This window comes from Odocoileus virginianus, chromosome 12, assembly GCF_023699985.2.
Source record: "Odocoileus virginianus isolate 20LAN1187 ecotype Illinois chromosome 12, Ovbor_1.2, whole genome shotgun sequence".
NCBI classification, from domain to species: Eukaryota; Metazoa; Chordata; class Mammalia; order Artiodactyla; family Cervidae; genus Odocoileus; species Odocoileus virginianus.
The window spans coordinates 36,836,348-36,862,584 of record NC_069685.1 but is presented as its reverse complement, the minus strand read 5'-3'; the positions used below and the strand labels follow the sequence as shown (position 1 = coordinate 36,862,584).

The window sequence follows — 26,237 nt, the reverse complement described above, 5'->3', positions numbered from 1 at the left end:
AAAGTAATTAGCCTCCAACTAATAAATGGAAAAAATAAAAAATTTAAAAAAATAAAAGAAAAATAAAATTAAAAAAAAAAGAGGATTTTGAAATAAAGTATTTATGAAGGCTCAATACATTGTAAATAATTTTTAAATAAAATAAAAATCCTTTTCCTGGAAAAAAAAATAAAATAAAATCAATATTTTAAGTAGCATTAGCTTCTTAGTAATGTTAAAATAGAAACGAGTACTGAGAAGGAAGATTTGGATTTTTTGTTGTTGTTAAAATTGTCAAGACAAGCCTCTCTTTCGTTGTGACTTTCAGAATTGTTTTTAGCAACACAGGAGAGTGTCCTTCATACCAGAAAATGGACATTTGTTTAGACATAGTGATGGTCCAGGGAGAAAGTGGAGATTTTGTACATTGTATCCTTCAAAACAGTTGGCTTTTGTGTGATTTATCCAGTATATTATTAATGTTGAAAAATCAAACAGTAGAAACCCAAAGATAGCTTCTTCAGTTCCTATATGTCCACTTTTAATGTGGATATTCCCAATGGAGTTATTCTCTGCCATAAAGTTCTAAAAAATAATAAGGCAAAATTGCTCAATTTTCAGGTTGAGAAAAAGAAACATACTTTTAAATATGATCCTAGTCATTCTTCATGGTTTCATTTGTATAGAGAGGTGTAGTATAATTTATATTTAAGAGAGCTCAGATGAGTTGGGTCATGCCACCATCTCTGCATTAGTTCCTGGCTCATATAATGGCGTTTTCTTTTTTCCTCTCTAAACTTTCATTAAACATGCTAAAATTCATTTTGAGTAAACATTTGTGATATCTCAGGTCACAGGTAGAGTGTTTAGTCCCCATTTCTGTGGTGGCTTCTATAGCCAGCATTGTGGACGCTATGAACCCGCAGTGTCTAAGGACTGGTGTGTCCCCGCGCAGGCTACACTTTGGCTCCGAGTGGCACCGTGGATAACTTCTCAGATTCCGGCCACAGCGAAATCTCCTCGAGATCCAGTATCGTCAGCAACTCCTCCTTCGATTCATTGCCCGTCTCGCTGCCTGACGAGCGGCGCCAGAGGCCGTCGGTCAGCATCGTGGAGACCGGCCTGGCCTCGGGCCGGCTGGAGAGGCGGCCGGCGGTGGAGCCTGACCAGTACAGCCTGGGGTAGGGGCTCCTCTCCTCCACACGTGCACTGCTGTTTACTGTGCGTGATGCCTAGGCAGTGGGTGCTCTCCCATCCCAGTTCTGACGCTCAGCATTTCCTGAAAGCACTGTGCTGTCTGCCGCCTAAGCAGAATGCCTTCAAGTTAGGGCTGATCTTCACTGGGACCTGTTTCTCTGTGCTGAGGGCAGGGCCAACTCTGGGATGTGTCTCAGTCCTTTTGTATGAGCTGCCCTCCCAAAATAATCAGACTCCGGTGAGCCCTGTAAGGAGAAGCTTCCTTTATTGTAAGCAACTGGTTGCTCTTTTCCCCCTGGGCCGATGTTGTGCTGACATCGCAGGGGCCAGGGGGAGGATGAACAGGGCAGAGTGGCTGCTGCCGTTGGAGCCTTCATACTCTTCCTGGGAGGAGAGGAAGCCACGTTTTGAGGGAAAAGGGGGTTTTATTGTAGATTGATTAGTTAATCTTGCTCTTTTTTCCCCTCCCCTTCTCTTCTTTTCTCCTTTTTCTTTCCTGTTGGCCGCCTAGGTCCTGTGCGCCGCTGTCTGAGAGCCGGGGCCTGTACGCTGCGGCCACCGTGATCTCCTCCCCCAGCACGGAGGAGCTTTCCCAGGACCAGGGGGACCGAGCCTCCCTGGACGCTGCTGACAGCGGCCGGGGGAGCTGGACGTCCTGCTCGAGCGGCTCCCATGATAACATCCAGACCATCCAGCACCAGAGGAGCTGGGAGACGCTGCCCTTTGGGCACACTCACTTTGATTACCCAGGGGACGCCGCAGGGCTGTGGGCCTCGAGCAGCCATATGGACCAAATCATGTTTCCCGACCACAGTGCAAAGTACAGCAGGCAGAGTCAGAGCCGAGAGAGTCTCGATCAGGCCCAGTCCCGGGCCAGCTGGGCCTCGTCCACGGGGTACTGGGGAGAGGACTCAGAAGGGGACACGGGCACGATCAAGAGAAGGGGGGGTAAGGACGTTTCCCTTGACGCGGACAGCAGCAGCATGACGGCCGTGACCGCAGAGGAAGCCAAACCCGCCGCCATGGCTGCCCACATAGCCGTGACACCCAGTGCCGCCAAGGGCCTCATCGGTAAGCTGACCGCCGGGCTCTGTCGTGTGTGGGTCATGGCTGCACCCTGACTTATTTCAAGTAAAAGTGCGTGTTTGTGGGTCTTCTCGTTCTGTCCCACCCATTGCCCCCTTAGGGCTTCCGAGTTAGCAGTGCACTCAGGATTTTGAGATAAATGGTGGTTAAGAGCCCAGGTTCTGCGCTCTAGTGCTTATAAACACCCTGCAGCACAGGAAACCTTTCATGTGTTGTAGCTGTCAGGATCAGTAAGTTGTCATTATGGGTATTCCCTGCTGTAGGATTGATCTAGGCTGAAAGTTACCAGGAAGGATGGCCATTCTGTCTAGAGGAGGAAGTTTTTTTGTTTAATTGGAACTAGTTTTAAATGTTTTTATTATTCTATTTTGTTCCCTTGAATTGTATTTAGAACTTTACATGTTGCATATTTTAAAATCTCCTATTGATGTTTCTTTTTTTTTAAATTTTTTAAATTTTTATTAGTTGGTAAAATCTCCTATTGATGTTTCTTATGTAGGTAAGCTGTTTCTGTGCTAAACAAATTCCCTCTGCACAGGATAAAACAAGGTGGGATAGAACAAGGTGGGGAGGGTGCTCAGAGGTGATGTCATCAGTAAGAGCCTGGGAGTCAGGCTGGCTGGGGTTGTGCTGAATCCATGCTCTACCACTGTCTTAGTTTTGTGACATGGTGAGTCACTAAATGGTCTTTGTTTCCTCATCTGTAAAATGAGTTTAATAATTTCTATCCATGCAGTTGGTGTGAGTTTTAAAGGAATTCTCTGCAAAACACTTTGAACACTAGTGCCCAGATAATAATTCATAAGTACACAAAAGTCACTATCAGTTTGCTGATGCTGTTTTTGTTGTCAAGTCTCTTATTTTCCCTTAACCCTGTCAGAATATATTCTTTATGGCATGTTCAACATCTGCATGATTAAAGTATAGGGATGCATTATAGGATACAGAGTGAGAGATCTTGAATATAATCTTTACAGACATCAATTTTACTAGTCAGGATGTTATAGTTATTTTATCATGTAAATAGTCATGGGTGGATGCCAAATTTAATATCTTTTCAAGATGAATAAGGAAGAAACAATACTTATTCTTAGGTTGCAGTTTTTAGAAACTAAAGTATAGTTGATTTATAATACTGTGTTTTAAGTGTACAGCAAAGTGATTCAGTTACATATATATGTATATATATCATATTATTTTCCATTATAGGCTATTACAAGACATTGAGTATAGTTCCCTGTGCTATACACATGTATATAATCCCAAATTCCTAATTTATCCCTCCTCTCCCTTTTCCCCTTTGGTAATCATGAATTTGTTTTCTATGTCTGTGAGTCTGTTTCTATTTCATATATAGATTCACTTGTATTATTTTTTAGATTCCACATATAAATGATATCATATTCATCTTTATCTAGCTTACTTCAGTTAGTATGATAATCTCTGGGTCTATCCATGTAGCTGCAAATGGCACTATTTCATTCTTTTTATTGACTAATATGCCAGTGTGTGTATATATGTGTGCGTGTATGTAACATCTTTATCCATTCATCTGTTGATGGACACTTGGAATTCTTCCATATCATGACAATTACAAATAAAAAAGCACTTTCTTTTGACAAACTAATACACAGAATTTTCATTGCAAAAGAAAGAATGATCTAAGCTCCTAACAGTTGACTCTAGAAAGTTCAAGATAAGAAAACTTGGCCTTTACCTACCTTTACAGATTCATGTTTTAAGTCATGAAGTTATTATAAAAGGATTTTAAGAAAAAAATGCATACCTTACATACATACAGTCTTAAGTTTTGAAATTTGCATTATTTTTGGTATACTTTTCCAAATTTATTTTGATTCCCTGTTTTCCAAAGTGAGACCCGAGGCTTAAAAGTAACATGAATTGATCCTCTGCCAGGTGAGGGTGGATGCCCAGCACAGGGTGACAGCCCGCCTGGCCAGGCCCCTCTCCCGGGTTGCTGGCCTGTGCCTGGGAGCCTTTCTGTTTCCTTTGCCTGGTGTTTCCAGTAAACCCCAGGGTTGGGCATTGGCCTGGTTACTTCGTGACCAGCAGAGACGCTCTGCAGTCACCTGGTTAGAGTTACAGATACTTAGATTGCTTAGTCACTGTGTCACCAGAGATGACCCACCCGGTGAATAGCCAGTTAGCTAGACGTCCTGCCTCCCACCCCATCGCCCTCGCATCCCGCTCCGCAGGCCTACATGCTATTACACCGCATGCGCACTGTTGATCGTGTGCGTGTGGCCCAAGATGCGCTTCCCTAGATGCTGACTGCAGCGCCTTTTCTCTCCCACAGCAGCCAGGAAGGAGGGCCGCTACCGGGAGCCGCCGCCCACCCCACCAGGCTACGTGGGCATCCCTATCACCGACTTCCCCGAGGCCCACCCACACCCGGCCCGGAAGCCGCCGGACTACACCGTGGCGCTGCAGCGGTCCAGGATGCTGGCCCGGCCGGCCGAAGCCCCCGCCCCAGTTAGCGCCAGGCCTGCCCCCCGGCCGCAGTGGCACCGGCCCGGCGATGGTGACCCACGTGCCGGCCCCAGTGCACCCCCGGGCCTCGCCGCCGAGGAGGACGGTACATGCACTTTCCCCCGTCCCTGCCTCTGCGCCCCAGCTCTAGCATCCCCGGTCCTGGCTGGTCTCTCTCCCGCAGGACCCTGCCCACTCAGGGCTCCACACCCCGTACCCCTAACCTAGTGTGAGCAGCTGTGCCGCGTTTGCTTCTTCCTAAGCGACTTGAGGAATAACTGAAGATTACAGCAGGGTCCTCTGTAATAACATGTGTGCATGGCTCCTTTTCCTTCCCTAATCCTCAGTTTTCTAGGAAAATGTTTGAACTCGGAACGAGTTCCAAATGAAAGTCTAGTGAAGAAAAACCCACTTCTCTAGAGCTTTTTTTGCCTTCTCTGTATGAACCCAGCTGGCCGTTTTGGGGTGAGAACGCAAAGGAGAAGACCATGCCACCCCTTCCCCCTTCTACTTTTAAGTTTTGAGTTTAACACGTTTTATTCTGCAAAAAGTCGTTATAGAGGAAAGCAAAACAATTAATGAAAGTTACTTATAATCCTGCCATTTACAGACAGCATTTTGTTATACATCCTTGTAGACTTTATGTGTGAGTGTATACTACAAAAGGTCACATGCTGCTTATATAACTTTTCAGTAAATTTACCATCAATGAATTTCCAATCAGTAAATATACAATATACTTTATTTTAAACTTTTTATTATTGTAAATCATTAGGGAGGAAACAAGATGAGGATTGTAAGTGACTAGACTTACAAAATAGCTACGGTATAGTGACCTAGACTCAGAAAATAGCTATGGTGTTTTTATTTAGCATATCGGTGAATGTGTTCTCTCTAAGCACAAGAATGACTTGCTTACTCATTCCTTTCTTTCTTTCATGGTGGTTTTCGCAGAAGATGAACAAGTGTCTGCTGTTTGAGGCGCGGGCTTCTCTGGACCCGAGTCAACCGCCCAAAGGAGAGCACAAGAAGACGCCCCCTAGCGTCGGAGCCTTGGAACTCACACTCTGAGGATGGTGGACCAGTTTGCCTCCTTTCCTGCCTTAAAAGCAGCATGGGGCTCCTGACCCCTCTTCCTGTCCCCTTTGCATGTGAAATACTGTGAAGAAACCGCCCTGGCACTTTTCCGACTTCGTTGCTTGAATGCACAGCGCAGCCGTCTCCGAGCTCCCCGTCGCTGCCTGCCACGTAACACAGCATCATTCCAGATTCCAAGGTCATCGCCACCGATGATTCACCCTGGTTGCACTTACCCACGCCGGGAAGGATTTTTTTTAAAATCTCCCTTTTAGATTTCAATCCAGTCCTAGCACTTGGTTTCATTGGAATCGTGAGAAAAGCCAGCCACGGAACTACTTGGGGCCTTTAACCCACCAAGGAAAACAAAAACGAAATCCTTTGAGTACAGTGCTCGTCCGCTTGTTTACAATGTCCTCTTTTTTTTTTTTTTTTTTCCTTTTTAATGAGTTTAAAGATTGTGTTCAGAGAGTAAATTTTATATCCATTTAATGATTACAGTATTATTTTGAACCTTTAAGTAGGGTTGCCAGCCTGGGTTTCTCAAAAACCAAATATGCCGGACAGGGTGTGGCCACAGCAGGAAGAGAGGAGGCGGGGTACGGGCCCTCTTCCCGCGTCCTGGCCGCCCCCAGAAGTGCCCTATCCTGGAAGCATGAGATGTTAGCCAATTACCTAGATCCCAGGGCTCCCGCCCCTCCTTCCCCAGGGGCTGGGGCCCTACTCTACAAACTGTTTGCACATGGCCGGGGAGGGACTGGGACTCTAGCGTCCTGTGTCTGAGCCTTATGGAGCACAGGGCGGCGCCACCCTTGGGCGTGCCCTGCTCCATCGAGACGGACGGCAGACCCCATGTTTTTTAAATTATGTTTCTTTGATTTCTGTTCACTTAGCTTTAGGGCTTCTCTTGTTTGTTTTTAAAGAGAAACGTTTATAACTGGATAGCATTGCAGTGAAAGCAGCTTGGGGTGTTGGCACTAACGCCAGCCGTTCATACTGCTCTTTCCAGACAGCCTCCCTGTATCTATCGATCGGCACGAGGGAACACACGAGCCTTTAACATGAAAAAGATCAAAAAGGTCCAAAACCCGGTGCGATCCGCCAGCCTTTGCAAGGCAGGTTGGTGGCCAAAGACTGACCCGTAAGTGGCTTTACGGACGCTGAGATGGAGAAGGCCTGAGTGTAGCAACCACCTGCTCACAGCTGCTATTAACCCCAGAAGGACTGAACCCTCCACTCTATTTTTGTGTTGTTTTTGCACAGACTCCGGAAAAGTGAAGGCTGCCAATCCGAGTAGTACTCAGATGTGAGGAACTGCTGGTCTTGGATTTTTTTTCCATTAAATTCAGCTGATCATATTGATCAGTAGATAAACGTAAATAGCTTCCAATTTTAAAAGTCGAATTGCAGTGTTTTTTCACTGTATCAAAGCAATGTCAGTGCTTTATTTAATGATTCTCTCCTGTATCATGGCATTTGTCTACTTGCTTATATATTACATTGTCAATGATGCATTTGTAATTTTACATGTAAGATGCATTATTTGCCAGTTTTCTTCTCTAGGCTATGGACCTCATGTGCATATAGAAAGACAGAACTCTCGCTCTACACAAGTTGCACAAATGTTATCTAAGCATTAAGTCACCGTAGAACATAGGACTGTAACCTCAGTTCGCTCTGTGATGTCAAGTGCAGAATGTACAATTAACTGGTGATTTCCTCATACTTTTGATACTACTTGTACCTGTATGTCTTTTAGAAAGACATTGGTGGAGTCTGTATCCCTTTTGTATTTTTAATACAATAATTGTACATATTGGTTATATTTTTGTTGAAAATGGTAGAAATGTACTATGTTTATGCTTCTACATCCAGTTTGTACAAGCTGGAAAATAAATAAATATAACATAACGCCTTGTCTATATTCTTAATGAGTTGTGCATGCTTTTTCTAACTGAAACGTGAGAAAGCCTTTGAGTCTCACTGTAGGAGCAGGTCCTCAGGGCATTGAGCAGGTGCAGATGACATCGCCTAAGAGAGAAGAAAGTAATATCATTCATGTTAATAGAAAATAAGATCATTCATGTGTCCAGAATTCATAGTGTTTAATGAAATTCAGTGAAAAATGATATCATTGTATATCTACATAGCATTTATCTCTTCCCAATTCTTTTCCAGTAAAAATCTTTGCAGGACATAATGTTTTGATTTCCAATATATATACTAAGAAATAGGACCTCAGAGAATTTAAACTGGCATTCAAGATTATGGCCAGTAAGTTTAGTACAACCTAGCGAGTAATTGGGAAGTTCTAGCCAGTACATCAGGGCTTCCTTGGTGGCTCAGTGGTAAAGAATCTGCCTGCCAATGCAGGAGACATGGTTTGATCCCTGGATCAGGGAGATAACCCTGGAGAAGGAAATGGCAACCCACTCCCAGGCAACCCATTCTTGCCTGGGAAATCCCATGGACAGAGGAGCCTGGAGAGCAGTCAGTGGGATCACAAGAGAGTTGGACACAACTCGGAAACTAAACAACAATAACAACAAAGAGTATATCAAATATCTTTGTTCTGTCTGTGAGTCCTAATGTAAGGTAGGTCTGAATAATATTTAAGTCTATGAGAAGGGTACTTATATTTAAAAAGGTGAGAGTCAGTTAAGCAGGAAGTCTTGAGCACATTTTGAAATCAAAGACTGTCTCTTATCCTCAAGTAGGTGGCAATAAAAGTCCTGCCCAGGAAGCTGCAGGAGGTTGAATGCAGGGCCATGGAAGCACATTCTGGAAACGTGAGGGTGTCTAGATTGCAGAACCTCAGTCCTGATGCTAAAGGGAAGATGGCCAGACTTAAAAGTCTGACAGGCATTTGTGCGGTCTTAGTGAGTAAAGTTTTAAAATCTGGCCACCACAACAATTTGGAGAATTAAGACCATTCCTGTAGCTTCAGCTGTACCTGTTCAGGATGCAGGTGCCCTGTGTGGACACCTGTGTTCTCGTGTGTGCGCCACCATCAGCTGTTCACTGTAAAACCCTTTGCTCAGGGACACCCTTTCACAACAGCAACCCGTGCTGTCAATTTCTGTCATTCAAAAAGCTTACTTTTCTCTAATGTGTTCAGAAAAATATTAAGGAGCTGATGTTTTGAAGAATAACCTCTTAATCACTTCTTGTATTCTGCTGAAAATAAAGGAAAATGATAGTCGGCCATGATGCCTGTTCTTACATGTTTATGTTTTAGATTACCTTTAAGTAGCAAAGACTCCACTCACTCTACTCCAGGGTTGTAAGAAGTATGTGATCAGTGGCTGTGACATAGCTTCCTTGGTGTTATATTAATAACAGAACTTTGCCATGTTTTAGGAATTTTGCAGAAAGCTCTCCTCTCTAATCTGTTTTCATACCCGCAGTTCAGTTCAGTTCAGTCGCTCAGTCGTGTCCGACTCTTTGCGACCCCATGAATCGCAGCACGCCAGGCCTCCCTGTCAATCACAAACTCCCGGAGTTTACTCAAACTCATGCGCATCGAGTCGGTGATGCCATCCAGCATCAAAACCCTCCAAATAGTTCCCTCAGCTTTAACCCTTTCCTTCTGGCAGGTGTAGAGTTTATGCTCATCTATACTTCAATATATTTGATCTCCAAGTCACTGACAATCCCTCAAAATGGTCTTGAAAGATGAAAGCTGCTGAACAAGCATGTATCAGCACCTCTGGTAGGTCTATGTGCTTATGGATTTTCAAGGAATCATCACACTTCCATTCTTGCCAAAGAAAAAGAGGAGCTCTCTGTCCTTGATTCCCTGGTGCTGTCTCCTTGAAAAAGAGCTTACTCAAAGGATAAAGCAAGTGCACACTGAAGGGTCAAGTTGTTGATTGGAGAGGCGAATGATCTTGCAAATATTCACAAAGAATGTCAGGCAGCGGAGGTTGAAGTGGGCAGTAATGGAATGGAAATGAGTAGGACAGACTGCAGCCAAGGGGGGCAGGACCCTTCAGAAAGATCTTCCAGTGAATGAGGGTTTGCCTAGTTGACAGACAAAAAACACTGATTGGAACAAAATAATAATTTATGAATTGCACTTTTTTCAACATTCACATTTCAGCCAAGGACAAAGCAAGCACAGTAAAATTCCTGCCTGTTTTTGAAATCATGTTTTCTGGCCAGTTAGTTTTTACAATGGCTATATAACAGGAACGTTTATAGAAACTATCAAAACATTGCATACAAGGCTAAAAAATCTTAGAAAATGCTTTGTTTTATGGGCTCTCAATAAGATCATAATACTTTTCATTATGGGAAAATTTAAGCATAGAATATAATATCTGAAGTAAATTTTTTAAAAATCTGAAGTAAATTTAGAATCAAATGGCCGATTTTTACAGGAGAGAGAAACTAGTGAAGTAATTTCCATGTGGGGTATTCAACACTTCAAAAGTCAAAGTTAGTTTCATTTTCTGTAGCTAGTTTAATACAATTTAGGAACCTTTAGTATTAACTCTGACCATAGTTGACATGTGGTGTAGTCTGATGGGAACCAATGCAGTAAAGGCATATCCCAGGATTTGAGGTTTTTTTAAATTTATATAGATTGGAAACCTTTTTTCAAGCAAAATTATAAAATTGATTTAGGGGGACTTCCCTGGTGGTCCAGTGGATTAGACTCCTTGCTCCCAATGTAGGGGGCCCCAGTTCGATCCCTGGTTGGGGAACTAAGATTCCCCTGCTGCAACTAAGCCCACGAGCTCTAGAGTTGGCACTCGCCACTAGAGAAACCCTTGAGCTGCAAAGACCCATCACAGCCAAAATGAATAATAAAAAATATTTAAAAATTGATCAAGTCAGTGTCACGTAACATGAAGGTAAAATATGCACAAGCCTATCAGATGTAGTTTAATGAGCTAATTTTACTTGTGTGCATTTCTTATGGTGCAGGCACTTTTCTCAATGCCAGATATTTACAGATATCATCAAAGTGAACCAAAGTGCCTTCCAATTCTAGTCTTCTTTTGGCTGAATGTCTCCCATTTCTCAGATCTGAGAGGGGAAAACTTCAGGATCTCAGGATCCTAAGTGAGTATCTTATCAATCAGCCTTGATCACACCTGGATTGAAGATGTGGGATACCTGACCCAAAAATTGCCTGGCTTGCCAACCATCTAGAAGAAGTTCCTAGAAGGACACTGTGACTGGTAGGGAGAATAAACTGACTTGAACTCATCACTTTCTCTTTAGGGAATTTCTATGTGAAGGCAAAAAAGAGCAAATGCTGTATCTAGTCAAGATGCAGAAGCTGTGAGATGCGAGAAGTGGTAAGAGTGCAAAAACCGTGAGTAAGAAGAGTGTTACAAGGCCAGGAAAGTGATGCATTGATGGCAGGGGTGTTCAAAGCCAAGTACAGCAGACACTTGTCTCTTGGGGAGCAGCCAAAGGCCAGCGCATCATTGTCTTTGGTTGGTGAGTGTCCAGCCCCAGAACAACTCCCCGCAGCTCGGCTCTGTGAGCTGTTCTTCCTGAGACACAGATGGAGAGTCATTCCTGCTCTTTGTGCATCTTCTCTTGGTTACCCCTCTCTTCAGCACCTAGAACAGTGCCTGGGATAGTGTAGAGGTTTTAGTAAATGAACATCTTAAAGGGCCCAAATTATATAAATAAACTGGGCCATCAAAATGAGCCATCATGCATTTATGTATTTATTATTTTAAAAACATATTTTAGAAAATATTTAGGTTCACAGCAAACTCGAGTGGAATGTTCAGAGGTCCCACACACCCCTCATTCCCCCATATGCATAGTCTCCCCTCCTCTTGACATCCTGCACCAGAGTGGTGCATTTGTCACAATGGATAACATAACCCTGACAGGTCATCATCACCCAAAGTCCACAGTATACGTTAGGTTCACTCTTGGTGATGGACATTCTACAACATGCATTTATCGAAGGGCGTCTGTAACCGTGCTGGTACTGGTGAATATTTAGAGTAAAATAAATAGCAAAAATTTCTTTATTGAAGTATATTTGGCAAATAAGTGATTCTTGACAAGGTTAGCAAGGATTTAAGATTAACAAGGGGAGCAAAGACTAAGAGGCTGTTTAGGAGCTAAGTTCTGTGTGGCTACAGATGTTCAGATGAATGAAAAATGGATAGAGGCTGAGGCATCAAGAGAAGAGTCTTCGGCTCCTCCTGAGTATCGGGGAGGATGGGGTGGACTGGGGCGATGCCTGGACATCAAGAAAACACACCTAACTAGCTGAGGCTTCAGGACTAGGAGACCCTGAGAAATCATTTGGAACGAGCAAGGGAGTGTGGGATTACGTGGGACAAAAATGTTTTAGAGACTGTATTGTTATTTGAAGGGCTCAGTCAATGCTCATAAAGAGAAAAAAGGAAGGAAGGAAATGAGCAGAAGAAAGGATCTGTGATGAGACAACCATCTGGAAAGAAGACATGTTTTGGGAAGAGAACAGGATTCAAGGGTGAGAGAGAAGTGGGGAGTCACCCGGGCTGGGAGGCTTGAGGCCAGGACAGGAGGGAAGAACAAAAACAATTCAAGGGAAAACAATCAGCAGTACTTGATGTCCGAAAGGATATGAAGAGTAAAAGAAAAAAAAAATCAAATCACCTCCCCCACTGCCACACACAGGAAAAAACTTGTAAGAAACTTAAAATTATTGGCTTGAGTGCTTAAGATGAAAGAAGCAACATTGACAAAGGTGGAGACATTGCCGAAAATGATACTGATTTTTATCTATTAATCTGTCAGTGGACATTTCAATTGCTTCTATGTGTTGGCTATTGTAGACAGCAGTGTAGTGAATTTTGGGGTGCATGTATCCTTTTGGACCATGGCTTATTACTCAGCCAAAAAGAATGAAATAATGCCATTTGCAGGAACATGAATAGACTGCCATACTAAGTGAAGTAAGTCAGACAGAGAGAGACAAATATCATATGATACCACTTACATGTGGAATCTAAAAAAAGAAAAATGATACAAATGAACTTATTTACAAAACAGACATAGAAAACAAACTTAGAGTCCCCAAAGGGGGAAGGGGGAGGGGATAAATTAGGAGTTTGGGGTTAACATACACACACTCTTTTGTATAAAGTGGGCTTCCCTGGTACCTCAGATGGTAAAGAATCTGCTTGCAATGCAGAACACCCAGGTTTGATCCTTGGGTCAGGAAGATCCCTGGAAAAGGGAATGGCAACCCACTGCAGTATTCTTGCCTGGAGAATCCCATGGACAGAGTGAGCCTGGCAGGTACAGTCCATGGGGTCACAAAGAGTCAGACATGACTGAGCAACTAACACACACATATAAAATAGATATAACCAGCAAAACCTACTGTATAGCACAGGGAAAATTCAATACCCTGGAATAACCTAAATGGGACACCACAGAGGACAAGCAGAGGCATACCTGGAACAACACTGTAAAACAACTATACTCCAAAAGAAAAAAAAAAGAGAAAATTATACTAATTTTCAAAACAAGGTCAAGAATTGTTCTATACCAGGGGTTCAAGGCCCCACATGGTCTCCATTTTACCTCCTGCATCCTTGGGTAAGCGATGTGTGTGCTGAAGGAGCTTCACACCCCCCACCCCACTCCAGAGGTACAGACCCTAGTGAGGTTACATGGCTTATTCACTGCATCTGCCAACACATGTTCAATTCATCCTTTTATGTCACTGTCTACATTTCAGATCTCTACATCCAACCGAGCTATTTCCAGCCCTGCAGACCCCAGGGTTACTCTTCAATGATAGAATTGGTATGATCTTGGATGAGCTAGGAGGCTTTTTTTATAACACTTTAAAAGACCAAGCAAAATAGCCAAATAGAATGTGAATACATAGAATAGAAAGAGTCAGACAGAGAAGGTGAGCGGGGTGGGTTAGGCCACAGCCCCACACAATTAAAATAATTTAAAAAAAGAAAAGTGTAACTCTTTCCTGGCATGCAAAATGAGGCCCAGAAAGGAACATTTGCCATGTGGAATTTCTAAGATTCACCTCAAAAGGGCATACACAGAAGGCCAGGAGGATGAAACCCTGCTAGTGGAGAGTCCGGGATCTCTGAGGGTTCCTTCACCCTTGAACTCTCCTGACGAGGAGGTGGGGGGCAGAGGGGGTATACAGCAGGGGGAAGACACTGGTGATCTGGCCCTTCACGTGCCACTGTCATGCCTGCCACCACCCAGGAAACAGGGCAGGTGTCCTTTGCTAAAATCCTTCGGCCCCACACAAGAGTTCTGGGACCTGACCAAGTCTGCAGGATGCAGGTTCCTGAAAACAAACAAACAAACAAACAAAAATTTTTCCCCAAAAGTTAGCTTTGCAATGAATAGACGCCAAGGTTTCTTTCACAATCCTGTTACCATTCTTTTTAGGTTCAAGCATTTGAATCCTGAAGTTGAACTGCTTGATTTTGATTTTTTAGCCCATGTGATCCTGGAAAGGTACCTGAATTTCTACACCTCAGTTTCATCATGTGTAAAATGAATGAAATGATAGAATCTATTTCCATGGTAAGGCAAACAGAAAGTCAGATCTCACACACTAAGCCCTACACGGTGTGTGGGACAGGTCAGCAAAAAATGTTAGCTGCTGTTAGGTTTTATATAATACAAAGAATTTTCCTAAATAGTATGTGCGCATTAATAACCTAGATATTGATTTGTAATTAAAGCATGTTGTTAAGCATAACATTTTATGCAATTCAGCAAAATGTTTGCCATTTTAGGAATGCAAATTAAAACCCCAATGAGATAGCACCTCATACCCATTAGGATGGCTACTGTCATGATATCACTTCTATGTGGAATCTAAAATATGATACAAGTCAGCATATTTACAAAACAAAAACAGACTCACAGATATAGAGAGTAGACTGTGGTTGCCAAGGGGAAGGATTGGAAGAGGGAAGGATTGGGAGTTTGGGATTAGCAGACACAAACTATTATATATAGAATGGATAAACAACGGAGTCCTACTGTATAGCACAGGGAACTATATTCAGTATCCTATAATAAACCATAATGGAAAAGAATATGAAAAAGAATGCATATATATGTATATGTAATATAACTGAGTCACTTTACTGTACAGAAGAAATTATTACAACATTGTAAATCAACTACACTTCAATAAAATTTAAGAAAAGGCTACTCTAAGTAGTAGTAGGACAGGAAGTAACTTGTGTTTGTAGGAAGATGTGGAGAAATTGTAATCCTATTACACTGTTGGTGAGAATATGAAATGGTAGAGACACTATGTAAAATAGCAATATATCGGTTCCTCAAAAATTAAAAAATGGAATTACCACATGATTGAGCAATTTCATGTTTGGATTTACACCCTAAAGAGCTAAAACAGGAACCCAAAGGGATATTTGTACACACATGTTCACAGCGCCTTTATTCATATTAACCAAAAGGGGGAAGTAAACAGTGTCTATTGACAGATGAATGGATGAACAAAATGTGTATCTATACAATGGAATATTACTCAGCTTTAAAAAGGAAGAAAATTCTGATATACACCACGAAATGGATGGCATTGGGGACATTGTGCTAAGTGATATAAGGCAGTCACAAAAGGACATACTATACCATATGATTCCGTTCATGTGAAGTGCATGGAATCATGAACCTCATAGACAGAAAGTTTAATGACAGTTGCCAGGGGCTGGAGAGGGGGAGTGATGGTATGATAGGCATGGAATTTCAGTTGTGCAAGGTGAGAACACGTCTGTGGATGGTGGGGATGCTGGCAACACAAGTGAATGTACTCACAACCACTGAAGAGCACTTCAAAGTGGTCCAATTTTATGACAAATTTTATGCTATGTGTAGGTTACAACCATAAATTTTTTTGAGTTTATCATTAGTTTTCAGTAATGTGGTATCTATTAATATATATAATTTTAACCATTCTGCCCCTCATACCCAGCTTTCAGATGTAGAAACAAAACTGTGCAAACTCTCTCTCTGAGAGTGAAAATATGAAGCCAGGAATGTTTCCCTCTGAAAAAACAAATCAGGGGAGTTCCCTGGTGGTCCAGTGGTTAAGATGATGGACTTCCACAGCAGGGGGCACGAGTTCCATCCCTGGTTGGGGGAACTAAGATCCCACATGCTGTACAGGGCAGCCAAAAAATTAAATAAAAAGTGAATCATTGGGGGGGGGGGGTTGTTTTTGCATCCATTTGAATGAAAAAGACACTGTGAATAAAAACATTTGAATCGAAAAAAATAACAAAAACATCTTGCTTATTTACATCCTGTGTCCAATACATTGTATTGATGCTTTAAGAAAGCAGAAAGATACTACATATGTGTGATGCAAGGAATTAGACAGAAAATCTACTACCTAACCAATCAAGTTGGGGTATAGCATCAATTAGGATTGAATTCAAATTCTGTTCTTTAATATCAGGAGTTCCAATTCTGGTAGTGGAAGAATAGCTTGAATTGGATTATCCCTCCTGCTGATAACAATTATAAATGCTGGAAAAATATAAAAACAACAAAACAGTTTGAATACACTGGAGAGCAACCCAAAGCAGGATTGATCAGGGAACAATCCCTGAAGGAAGGGAAGCAAATGAGGCACCTCTACACTGAGCTGGCATTTCCCTGGGGGCCCCCCCAGTCACTGTGGCCCACCTGGGACACAGTTCAAGCACAGCATCAGTCCCACGGGGCTCAGGAAGGTCAGACTTCCATCTCCAGAAGCTGAGAGGAGAGACTCACAGAGGAGAGGGTGCTGAGTCTGCACAACAGTGCCCGTCCAGTCACTGGCAGCCTCCAGAACCACGCACATCCACAGTGAGGGCCTAAGAAATCTAGCCGAAAGCAGCTGCTGGGAGGCTGAGGAGTTGAGCAGACACTCCAGCTGCTGTCTGGGCCTAGGGAGATGGAGACTGGGGATAGGATTCCATCAAGTTAGAGGGACTTCATGAGCACCTGGGGCTTCCAGGGAAAACTGCAAAGGGCCATTAGCAGGAGTGAAAAACCACGTCCCCAAACTGAGGGCTATGTCCTCTGACTAACAAAGCCCATAGCTCAGCATCCGTTTGTAATCTGTTTGAAGAAAAAAAATCCAGTGCTCTTCAGAGGAAAATAACATAATCCACACTCTCTACAATGCTATCATTGATGACAAGATGTCAAGAATACAACCAAATATTGCAAAGCATGGACAAAAACGAAAAATAATAAATAGTGGTGAAAGCAGATGGGAGGGGCAGGGAAAGAAGGAGGTAAGGGGAGAGTGGCAAGAAAAAGCAACCATATGAAAGAACCATATGGTGGAAATAAATTAATAACATCTTCAAAACAGAAGAAAACACCACAAGGGTTGATAGTCATCCGATTAATTCAATATGTACTCATATGTTAATCATAATATATGAAAATCTTACCACTTGATTGATAATATGATTATCACTGCAATAAAGAGAAAAAAAATCAATAAAAGAAACAGATTTTTCTTTCAGTTGTATTTTGTGGCATTTAATAGAAAAAATGTAAGGGACTCTGTTACACTCATTTTCTTCACTGAAAGAATAACCATAGTGATTCAGATTTGGGTTTATGGCAAACCTTCTTTTCAAAATTAAAATGCTGACATACACGGTACAAAGCAGGGCACCCCCTCATTTGAAGTTGTAGTAATGACACTGAGATTTACCCTTTAATAATAGTTAATGTGGCTTACCTATTGGATACATCTGATAATAGCAAAAAACAGTGTCTTTCAGTTCTCAGTGTATTGAATTAGTTGAGGATTGAAGTACATAATTTTGCACATGGTAGCAGAACCCAGAGTTTGCATTGAGAGTGACTTTCCTCTTTGATTTCAAGTACCTTTGAAGGTCAGTCAAGTGTGATTGTACCTAAGAGATCTGAGTAGCCACATTTCCTTTTACTCCCACCGAGCTCAAGATCCTCAGAGTTTCCCCAAATGATGGGGGTCTTTACAGGGAGGGTAAAATAGGCTACACAGGCCCACTTCACTTGACATTTCACTTGACCTGGTCAGCTCAGGTGGAAGCATGAGCTTTATCTATGGCTTTAAGAGACAAAATATTTATCAATGTTTTCACTTGTTTTCTCTATGCCCAGTAAGGAACCCAGCATTGATCAGCTTCACACACCAAAAGCCTTCAACTTGTGAGTTAATCTCTGACCAGGCTCTAACTAAGGGAGATTTTCCCTCCTGGCTCAGCTCTCCTGGAAGCTGCCTCTTTACCCTCTTCATACTGACCAAGAACTCCCTGCTGGAGATCACATTACGGTAGCAGATTCTTGGAGGAATTATTCTCATGACAATGATGCGGAATGCCACCATTTCCTGCTTTTAATGCCAGGGAGGCATTGCTGTGCCCCTAAATCATGCTTTATCCACCCAGACAGGAGGGCTCTGCCCAGGGTGACAGAGCATTGAAGGATTGGGTGAGCTCTAAGTGACTTTCAAGCCAGCATTTTAAATGTGTTTTTGGATGAAACTGGAGCCTATTATACAGAGTGAAGTAAGCCAGAAAGAAAAACACCAATACAGTATACTAACACATATATATGGAATTTAGAAAGATGGTAACGATAACCCTGTATGTGAGACAGCAAAAGAGACACAGATGTATTGAACAGTCTTTTGGACTCTGTGGGAGAGGGCGAGGGTGGGATGATATGGGAGAATGGTATTGAAACATGTAAATTATCATATGTGAAACGAATCACCAGTCCAGGTTTGATGCATGATACAGGATGATTGGGGCTGGCGCACTGGGATGACCCAGAGGGATGGGATGGGGAGGGAGGTGGGCGGGGGTTCAAGATGGGGAACACATGTACACCCATGGTTGATTCATGTCAATGTACAGCAAAACCAATACAATGTTGTAAAGTAAAAAAATAAAATAAAATAAAAATGGGGAAAAAAATAAACTCTGAATTCTTTTAAAAATAAATAAATAAATGTGTTTTTGGAATCAAGTGAGATAGAAGTGCATAATACTTATTAACCGTTGTGGTACTTTTTTTCTTTTTTGAATAGTCTATTAATTTATTTCTACCATAAAACAGTTCTTTCTCCCTTCTCTCCATTCCACCCTTCTCTCTGTGTTCTCCACCCCCTTCACCACCTCCCATCCTGCCCCAGATCCTTTTCAAGGATTCTTCTGTTCTGATCCATACCTTACTGAAGATTGTTCTCATCACAGAAGTCTATAAACACATGAATTCCTCAGGTTCAGTGTGAATCTTCTATTACCAAACAAAAGGATCTTTGAAACCAGTGTTTCCAACCCAGGTGAAGCTCTTGGATGCCCGTTCTTGCTCAAGACCTCCTCTCATCACCCCACACATAAGCCTGGAGAAAGTTCTTTCCATCCCAACAACAAAATAAGCATTTTTCCCTCCCCCTTTTAAGACATTACTCACAGGAAATGAGCATCAGCATTTTGCTAATTTATGACTTTGTTAAATATCCCTCTTCAGATAAAAACAAAGAGATAACAAAGCGAGAGGCTCACCAACCTTTTGCCCTCTAGACACGCACTTAGCTGCCCCCTCACATTTGTCTCATCCCAGCAGGTGGGGCATCAATACTGCTTGTCTAAGGTTCACCATTCTGCTTTACTATAAGCTCCACACACACACAGGGCCCACCTATGTCTCTCTTACCTTTGTATCCTTTGCATTTCCAACACGGCTTGGCACATTGCAGCTATTAACTGTTAATACATGCTGGTATTTATCTTCTAAGAAGCTCCTGGCAGTGTGGAAGACCTGGGAGTGTGTTTGATGCAATATAAGTGTGAGAGAGAAGATGAGGTGTGTTTCTGTGTGTGAGTGCAGGTGAGGAAGAATAGGTGTAAATATAGTGGGGAGGGGTGTAAAAAGATAGGTTAAGAGGGAAAAAAAAAGGAAACAGTAGACATTTACAGTGGGCACGTTTCATAGCTTCAAGAAATATTTTTTATCAAGGTACCACAATGCATTTGGAAAACATTCTAAAGTCCTTTTAAGACCATTTTTTTCCCCTGGCTTCTTTCTAAATGATGATAAACTTTTATTTTGGAAAATAAAGTACATTGCTTGTGGGCATTCTGCAAAGGGACTATTTCTCTGTCGAGGACTCTTTCAGATAGAAGATGATGAGGGACTCAAACTTTTCAGTTGTATCTACTCTTCCTGTAGTGTGTGTGTACATTAAACTGTGTATCAGTGTTATCAACCAGGGTTCTTGGCCTCCTTAATCAGTAGAAATTGCTCAGATAATAGACAAGAAATTTAAGTAAGGCTTTATTGGGGCCCGGCTGCAGCAGGAGGAATCCAAACCAAGTAACAAGTTTCCTTGCTCATTATCTGATGGAGGCAGGTTCCTTAAATGGGGTGAGGGTAGAGGTGTGTCCATGGGTCAGGCCAGAGGCATGACTTAGGTGGTCTGCCCATGTCTTTGGTGGTATTGTGTGCAGGGGGTATGTGTGGTACCCTGCTTTTGTTCCTGATACCCTTCTTTTGCCCCCAGATCTTCAGAAATGTCTGTTAGGCTTTTGAGTCTTTTTATATCTTGCCCATAATTCAAAACAAACCAGGTTTCAAAGAGGCAGAGGAACCAGAGATCAAATTGCCGATATTCTCTGGGTCATGGAGAAAGCAAGGGAGTTCCAGAAAGACATCTACTTCTGCTTTATTGGCTACGCTAAAGCCTTTGACTGTGTGGATCACAACAAACTGGAAAATTCTTAAAGAGATGGGAGTACCAGACCACTTTACCTGTCTCCTGAGAGACCTGTATGCAGGTCAAAAAGCAATAGTTAGTACTGGACATGAAACAACTGACTGCTTCAAAATTGGGAAAGGAGTACAAGACTGTGTATTGTCACTGTGCTTATTTAACTTATACACAGAGTACATCATGAGAAATGGCAGACTGGATAAGTCACAAGCTGGAATCAAGGTTGCTGGCAGAAATACCAACAACATCTCAGATATGCAGATGATTCCACTCTAATGGAAGAAAGTGAAGAGGAACTAAAGGCCTCTTGATGAGAGTGAAAGAGGAGAGTGAAAAAGCTGGCTTGAAACTCAACATTCAAAAAACTAAGATCATAGCATCTGGTCCCATCACTTCATGGCAAATAGATAGGGAAAAAGTGGAAATAGTGACAGATTTTATTTTCTTGGACTCCAAAATCACTGTGGACAGTGACTGCAGCCCTGAAGTTAGAAGACAATTGCTCCTTGGAAGGAAAGCTATTTCAAACCTAGACAACATACATTACTTTGCCAACAAAGGTCCATCTAGTGAAAGCTATGGTTTTTCCAGAAGTCATGTACTGATGTGAGAGCTGGACCATAAAGAAGGCTTGAGTGCCAAAGAATTGATGCTTTTGAACTGTGATGCTGGAGAAGACTCTTGTGAGTCCCTTGGACAGCATGGAGATCAAACCAATCAGTCCTAAAGGAAATCAACCTGAATATTCATTGGAAGGACTGATGCTGAAGCTGAAGCTCCAATACTTTGGCCACCTGACGCAAAGATCTGACTCACTGATCCTGGGGAAGACTGGGAAAAGCCCCTGATCCTGGGAAAGAAGAACGGCAGCAGAGAATGAGATGGTTAGATAGCATCACCAATTCAATGGGAATGAACTAGAGCAAACTCCAAGAGATACTGGAGGACAGAGAAGCTTGGCATGCTACAGTCCATGGGGTCGCAAAGAGTCAGACACAACTTAGTGAGTGAGCAACAAGTCCATAATTTGCCCCAACTGCTCATGCAGGCAGTTCTTTTTAGTCCTAAATAGTTTTTTGTATTTTGTTGCTGGAGTAACATCTGTCCAGGTGCAAGCTTTACAACCAAGGGTCCCAGGTCCCAGGTCTCAGCCTGCCTCATAAATGAGCTTCCAGACAGAATCTCTCCTCCAAGAGAGTGGACTGATTTTATGCTTGCTCTCTATCTATATATTACTATGCATTAATAGTATATTATTAATATACTTTAATATGTATATAATATAATATACATCAATATTAACATAACACATATTTTTATATATTATAGAGAGAGAGAAAGGAAGGGAGGATACACAGAGCACCCAACTCATAGGTGAGAACAAGCTTTGTCTTTACCAGGGGACTTCTTTTCACATTAATATGTATATATAATACATTATAATATTATTGTATTAAGTATATCATATATATAACAGACATTATAATTATGTATGTGTATGCATATATATATATGCATATATATATATATAGTGGCTTGGGGGCTGGCAGAGGGAGAGAGCTGCGGTTAGAAAACAAAGGTCCCTGGGTTTATCCTGTATTTCTCTCTTTCCTTTATGCTCCCTGAATTAGTGTACTAGGGCTGCCATAACAAAATACCACAGGAAAGTATTTTCTTATAGTTCTGGAGGTTGGAAGTCCAAGGTCAAGGTGCTGGCAAGTGTGGTTCTCTGAGGCCTCCTCCCGAGCTGCGGACGGCTCTTCTCACTGTGAGGGCATCCCTGGTATCTCTGCTCTTCTTCTTAAAGCCTCAAATCCTATCGTTTAGGGCTCTACTGTTATGCCCTCTTTGTATCCCCAATAACCCCTTTTGAAGGCCCCATCTCCAAATATAGTCACACTGGGGATCGGGGCTTCAACGTGTGGATTTGAGGGGATACCATTCAATCCACAGCAGAGGCCACTGAACCACCAGGTAGTAAAGAAGGAGATCTCAGGTTCATGATGGCAGGAGCCCCTGTGTGGCTCAAAGGAACATTCATGAAACATTCTTCATCAGTGATGATGCTCCAGGCACACTTTCCCTCTGCTCATGATGGGTGAGATCCTTAAAAACTGACCTGTGGTCCTTTGGGTCCCTTATAACAGCCCCCAGTACTTGAGTCTTTCTAGGAAATGCTCTGTTGAGGTTGGGGTCTCAACTTTGTGGTTGGTTTTTAGTATCACACAGCCCTTCCTAAAAAACCAAATTTTAGCATACTTTTTGAGGCATTTTTAAGAGATTGAAATAGAAGCAGAAGAGATGAAGAAGAGATAGTAAGAATACACAGAAGTACAAAAAATATCTTAATGACCCAGATAATCATGATGGCGTGGTCACTTCCCCAGAGCCGGACATTCTGGAGTGTGAAGTCAAGTGGGCTTTAGGAAGCACTCTGTCAATAAAGCTAGTGGAAATGATTTAATTCCAGCTGAGCTATTTAAAAACCTAAAAGATGATGTCATTAAAGTGTGCTCAATATGTCAGCAAATTTGGAAAACCCAGCAGTAGCCACCGGACTGGAAAAAGTCAGTCTTCATCCCAATTCTCAGGAAAGGCAGTACTAAAGAATGTTCAAACCATTGGAGAATCACACTCATCTCCCATGCTACTAAGTTATGCTCAAAACCCTTCAAGCAAGGTTGCAGCAATATGTGAACTGAGAACTTCCAGATGTACAGGTTGGGTTTAGAAAAGGCAGAGAGGCCAGAGATCAAATAAATCATCAGCATTTGCTAGATCTTAGAAAAAGCAAGAGAAATCCAGAAAAATATCTACCTCTGTTTCATTGACTGTGCTAAAAATTTTGACCATGTGGATCATAACAAACTGTGGAAACTCTTAAAGAGGTGGGAATACCAGATCCTCTTGTCTGTCTCCTGAGAAACCTCTATATGGGTCAAGAAGGAACAGTTAGAACCTTATATGGAACAACTAAGTGGTTCAAAATTGAGACAGGAGTAAGGCTGTTTATTGTCTTCATGTGAAAGGCCAGGCTGGATGAGTCACAAGCTGGAATAAAGATTGCTGGGAGAAATATTAGCAACCTCAGATATGCAGATACCACTTTAATGGCAGAGAGTGAAGAGAAACTAAAGAGCCTCTTGACATGATGAAGAGCAGAGTGAAAAAGCTGGCTTAAAACTGAATATTAAAAAAACTAAGATCAAGATCAAGGCATCTGGTCCCATCACTTCATGGCAAATCGGGGGAAAAGGTGAAAGCAGTGACAGAATTCCTCTTTTGGGGGCTCTAAAATCACCGTGGATGATGATTGCAATCATGAAATCAGAAGCTGATTGCTTCTTGGCAGGAAAGTTATAACAAAGACAGTGTATTAAAAAGCAAAGACATCACTTTGCTGACAAAAGTCTGTATAGTCAAGGCTATAGTCTTTCCAGTAGTCATGTGCAGATGTGAGAGTTAGACCATAAAGAAGGCAGAGTGCCAAAGGATTGATGCTTTTGAACTGTGATGCTGGAGAAGACTCTTGAGATTCCCTTAGACAGCAAGGAGATCAAATCAGTTAATCCTAAAGGAAATCAACACTGAATATTCATTGGAAAGGCTGATGCTGAAGCTCCATTACTTTGGATACTTGATGTGAAGAGCCAACTCATTGGAAAAGACCCTGATGCTGGGAAAGAGTGAAAGCAGAAGGAGAAGAGGGTAACAAAGGATGAGACAGTTGGATGGCACGACCGATTAAATGGACATGAACTTGGGCAAACTCCAGGAGATGGACAGGGAGGCCTGACATGCTACAGTCCACGGGGTTGCAAAATACTGGACATAACTTGATGATTGAACAACAACACCACTGTTGGTTTACAATATTGTGATTGTTTCAAGTATATAGCATAGTCATTCAGTTGTATAATATATATATATATATATATATATATATATATATATATATAGAGAGAGAGAGAGAGAGAGAGAGAGAGAGAGTCTTTTTCAGATTTTTTTCCATTATAGGGTATTACAAGATATTGAATATAGTTCCCTGTGCTATATAACAGGTCCTTATTATTGTACTTTTTGTATATATAATTCTTTTAAAATATATACATGCATCTAGTCTTTACAAATTCTTTTCCCATATTGGTTGTTACAGAATATTGAGCAGAGTTTCCTGTGCTATACAGTTGGTCCTTATTGGTTATCCATTAAAAATATGGTAGTCTGTATATGTCAATCCCAAACTCCCTAACTATCCTTCCCTTTTGTCTATGTAATCATAGGTTTGTTTTCTGTGCATTTGTTTCTGCTTTGTAAATAAGTTCATTTGTATCATATTTTAGATTCCACAGACAAGTGACGTCATATGATATCTGCATTTCTCTGTCTGACTTAATTCACTTAGTATGATAATCTCTAGGTCCACCCATGTTGCTGCAGGTGGCATTATTTCATCTTTTTTATGGCTGAGTAACAGTCTATTGTGCATATGTACCACATCTTCTTTATCCATTCCTCTGTTGATGGACATTTGATTGCTTCCATGTCTTGGCCACTGCGAGCAGTGCTGCTGTGAACACTGGGGTTATGTATTTTTTCAAATTAGAGTTTTCGCTGAATGTATGCCTCGGTGTGGGATTGCTAGATCATACGGCCACTCTATTTTTGCTTTATAAGGAGCCTCCGCACTGTTCTCCATAGTGGCCATTCCAATTTACATTCCCACCGACGAAGTAGGAGGGTTCCCTTTACTTCATACTCTCTCCAGCATTTATTATTTGCAGACTTTTTTTCTTGAAATGTGGAGGGAGGTTTACAAGTGCACAAATACACGCAACAGTGTGAATGAGCAGGTGATGACTAAGGACAATGGGTCTCCATCATCAGACAACAGATCACCTCATGGCCCCAAACCAGATGTGCAATTGGAATCCACAGCTTCTGTAATAGGACCTGAGGCCAACACAGAGCAGACCTCTTGTGAAGGTCCAGGGTGGACAAGAGTAGTAGCTGCTTCTGCCAGTTCCTTAGTGCTTGGACTGGGCATGGGGCCAGCTGGCATGGCCTGCCTGGCATGGGATGTGGTTGGGTTACCATCAGGGCAGGTGTGGGAGTGTGAGCCCAGAGCAAGAGCTCAGGCAGCAGGATTAGGAAAATGTCTCAGAAGCCCTCACAAAGTCAAGCAAAAGTTTTAAATGATCAGAGTCTAAAGATTGTCCCAATTTGAAAGCGGTTGTTCTCAAGACACTCAAATTCTGCATGGTCAAAAGTTCACAAATTTTGTTATGGAAATAACACTAATACATCTTCTGTTCTTTTCTCTTTGTTGACATTTGCACTGATGTTGCTTACATTCAAAAGCAAAGGTGGTACCTTAACAAGAATGAAAACAACAGCACCAAACTGAATTGTTTTTCACAATCATGTACTTTCAGTAAAACAAACAAGCCAACAAATAAAAACACAACAATGTTTGATGAGGCTGTAAAATGTTTAAATTTTCATGCAATTCTGTCTCTTGAGTACTTGTCTTTTTAACATTCTGGATGAAGAGATGGAAATATAAACAAAGCACTTCTGCTACAAGCCAAATTTCAATGATTGAAAAAGCACTTTTTTGTTTATGTGTCAATCATATCTCAATAAAGTGGGGCTT

The 26,237-nt window shown here is 42.0% G+C and overlaps 1 protein-coding gene across 10 annotated transcripts in view; it reads left to right on the top strand.

The window, feature by feature from the left end:
- The window catches only part of RAPGEF2 (Rap guanine nucleotide exchange factor 2), a 260,250-nt gene extending 252,510 nt beyond the window's left edge, over positions 1–7,740 (top strand). For all 10 annotated transcript variants that reach the window (XM_070474910.1, XM_070474911.1, XM_070474909.1 and 7 more), the window contains 4 exons: positions 935–1,160; positions 1,688–2,247; positions 4,580–4,858; positions 5,707–7,740. In XM_070474910.1, coding sequence (XP_070331011.1) covers positions 935–1,160; positions 1,688–2,247; positions 4,580–4,858; positions 5,707–5,732 — 1,091 coding nt within the window. In that variant the 3' untranslated portion in view covers positions 5,733–7,740. The remainder of the gene's footprint in view (positions 1–934; positions 1,161–1,687; positions 2,248–4,579; positions 4,859–5,706) is intronic.
- Positions 7,741–26,237: the final 18,497 nt, after the last annotated feature.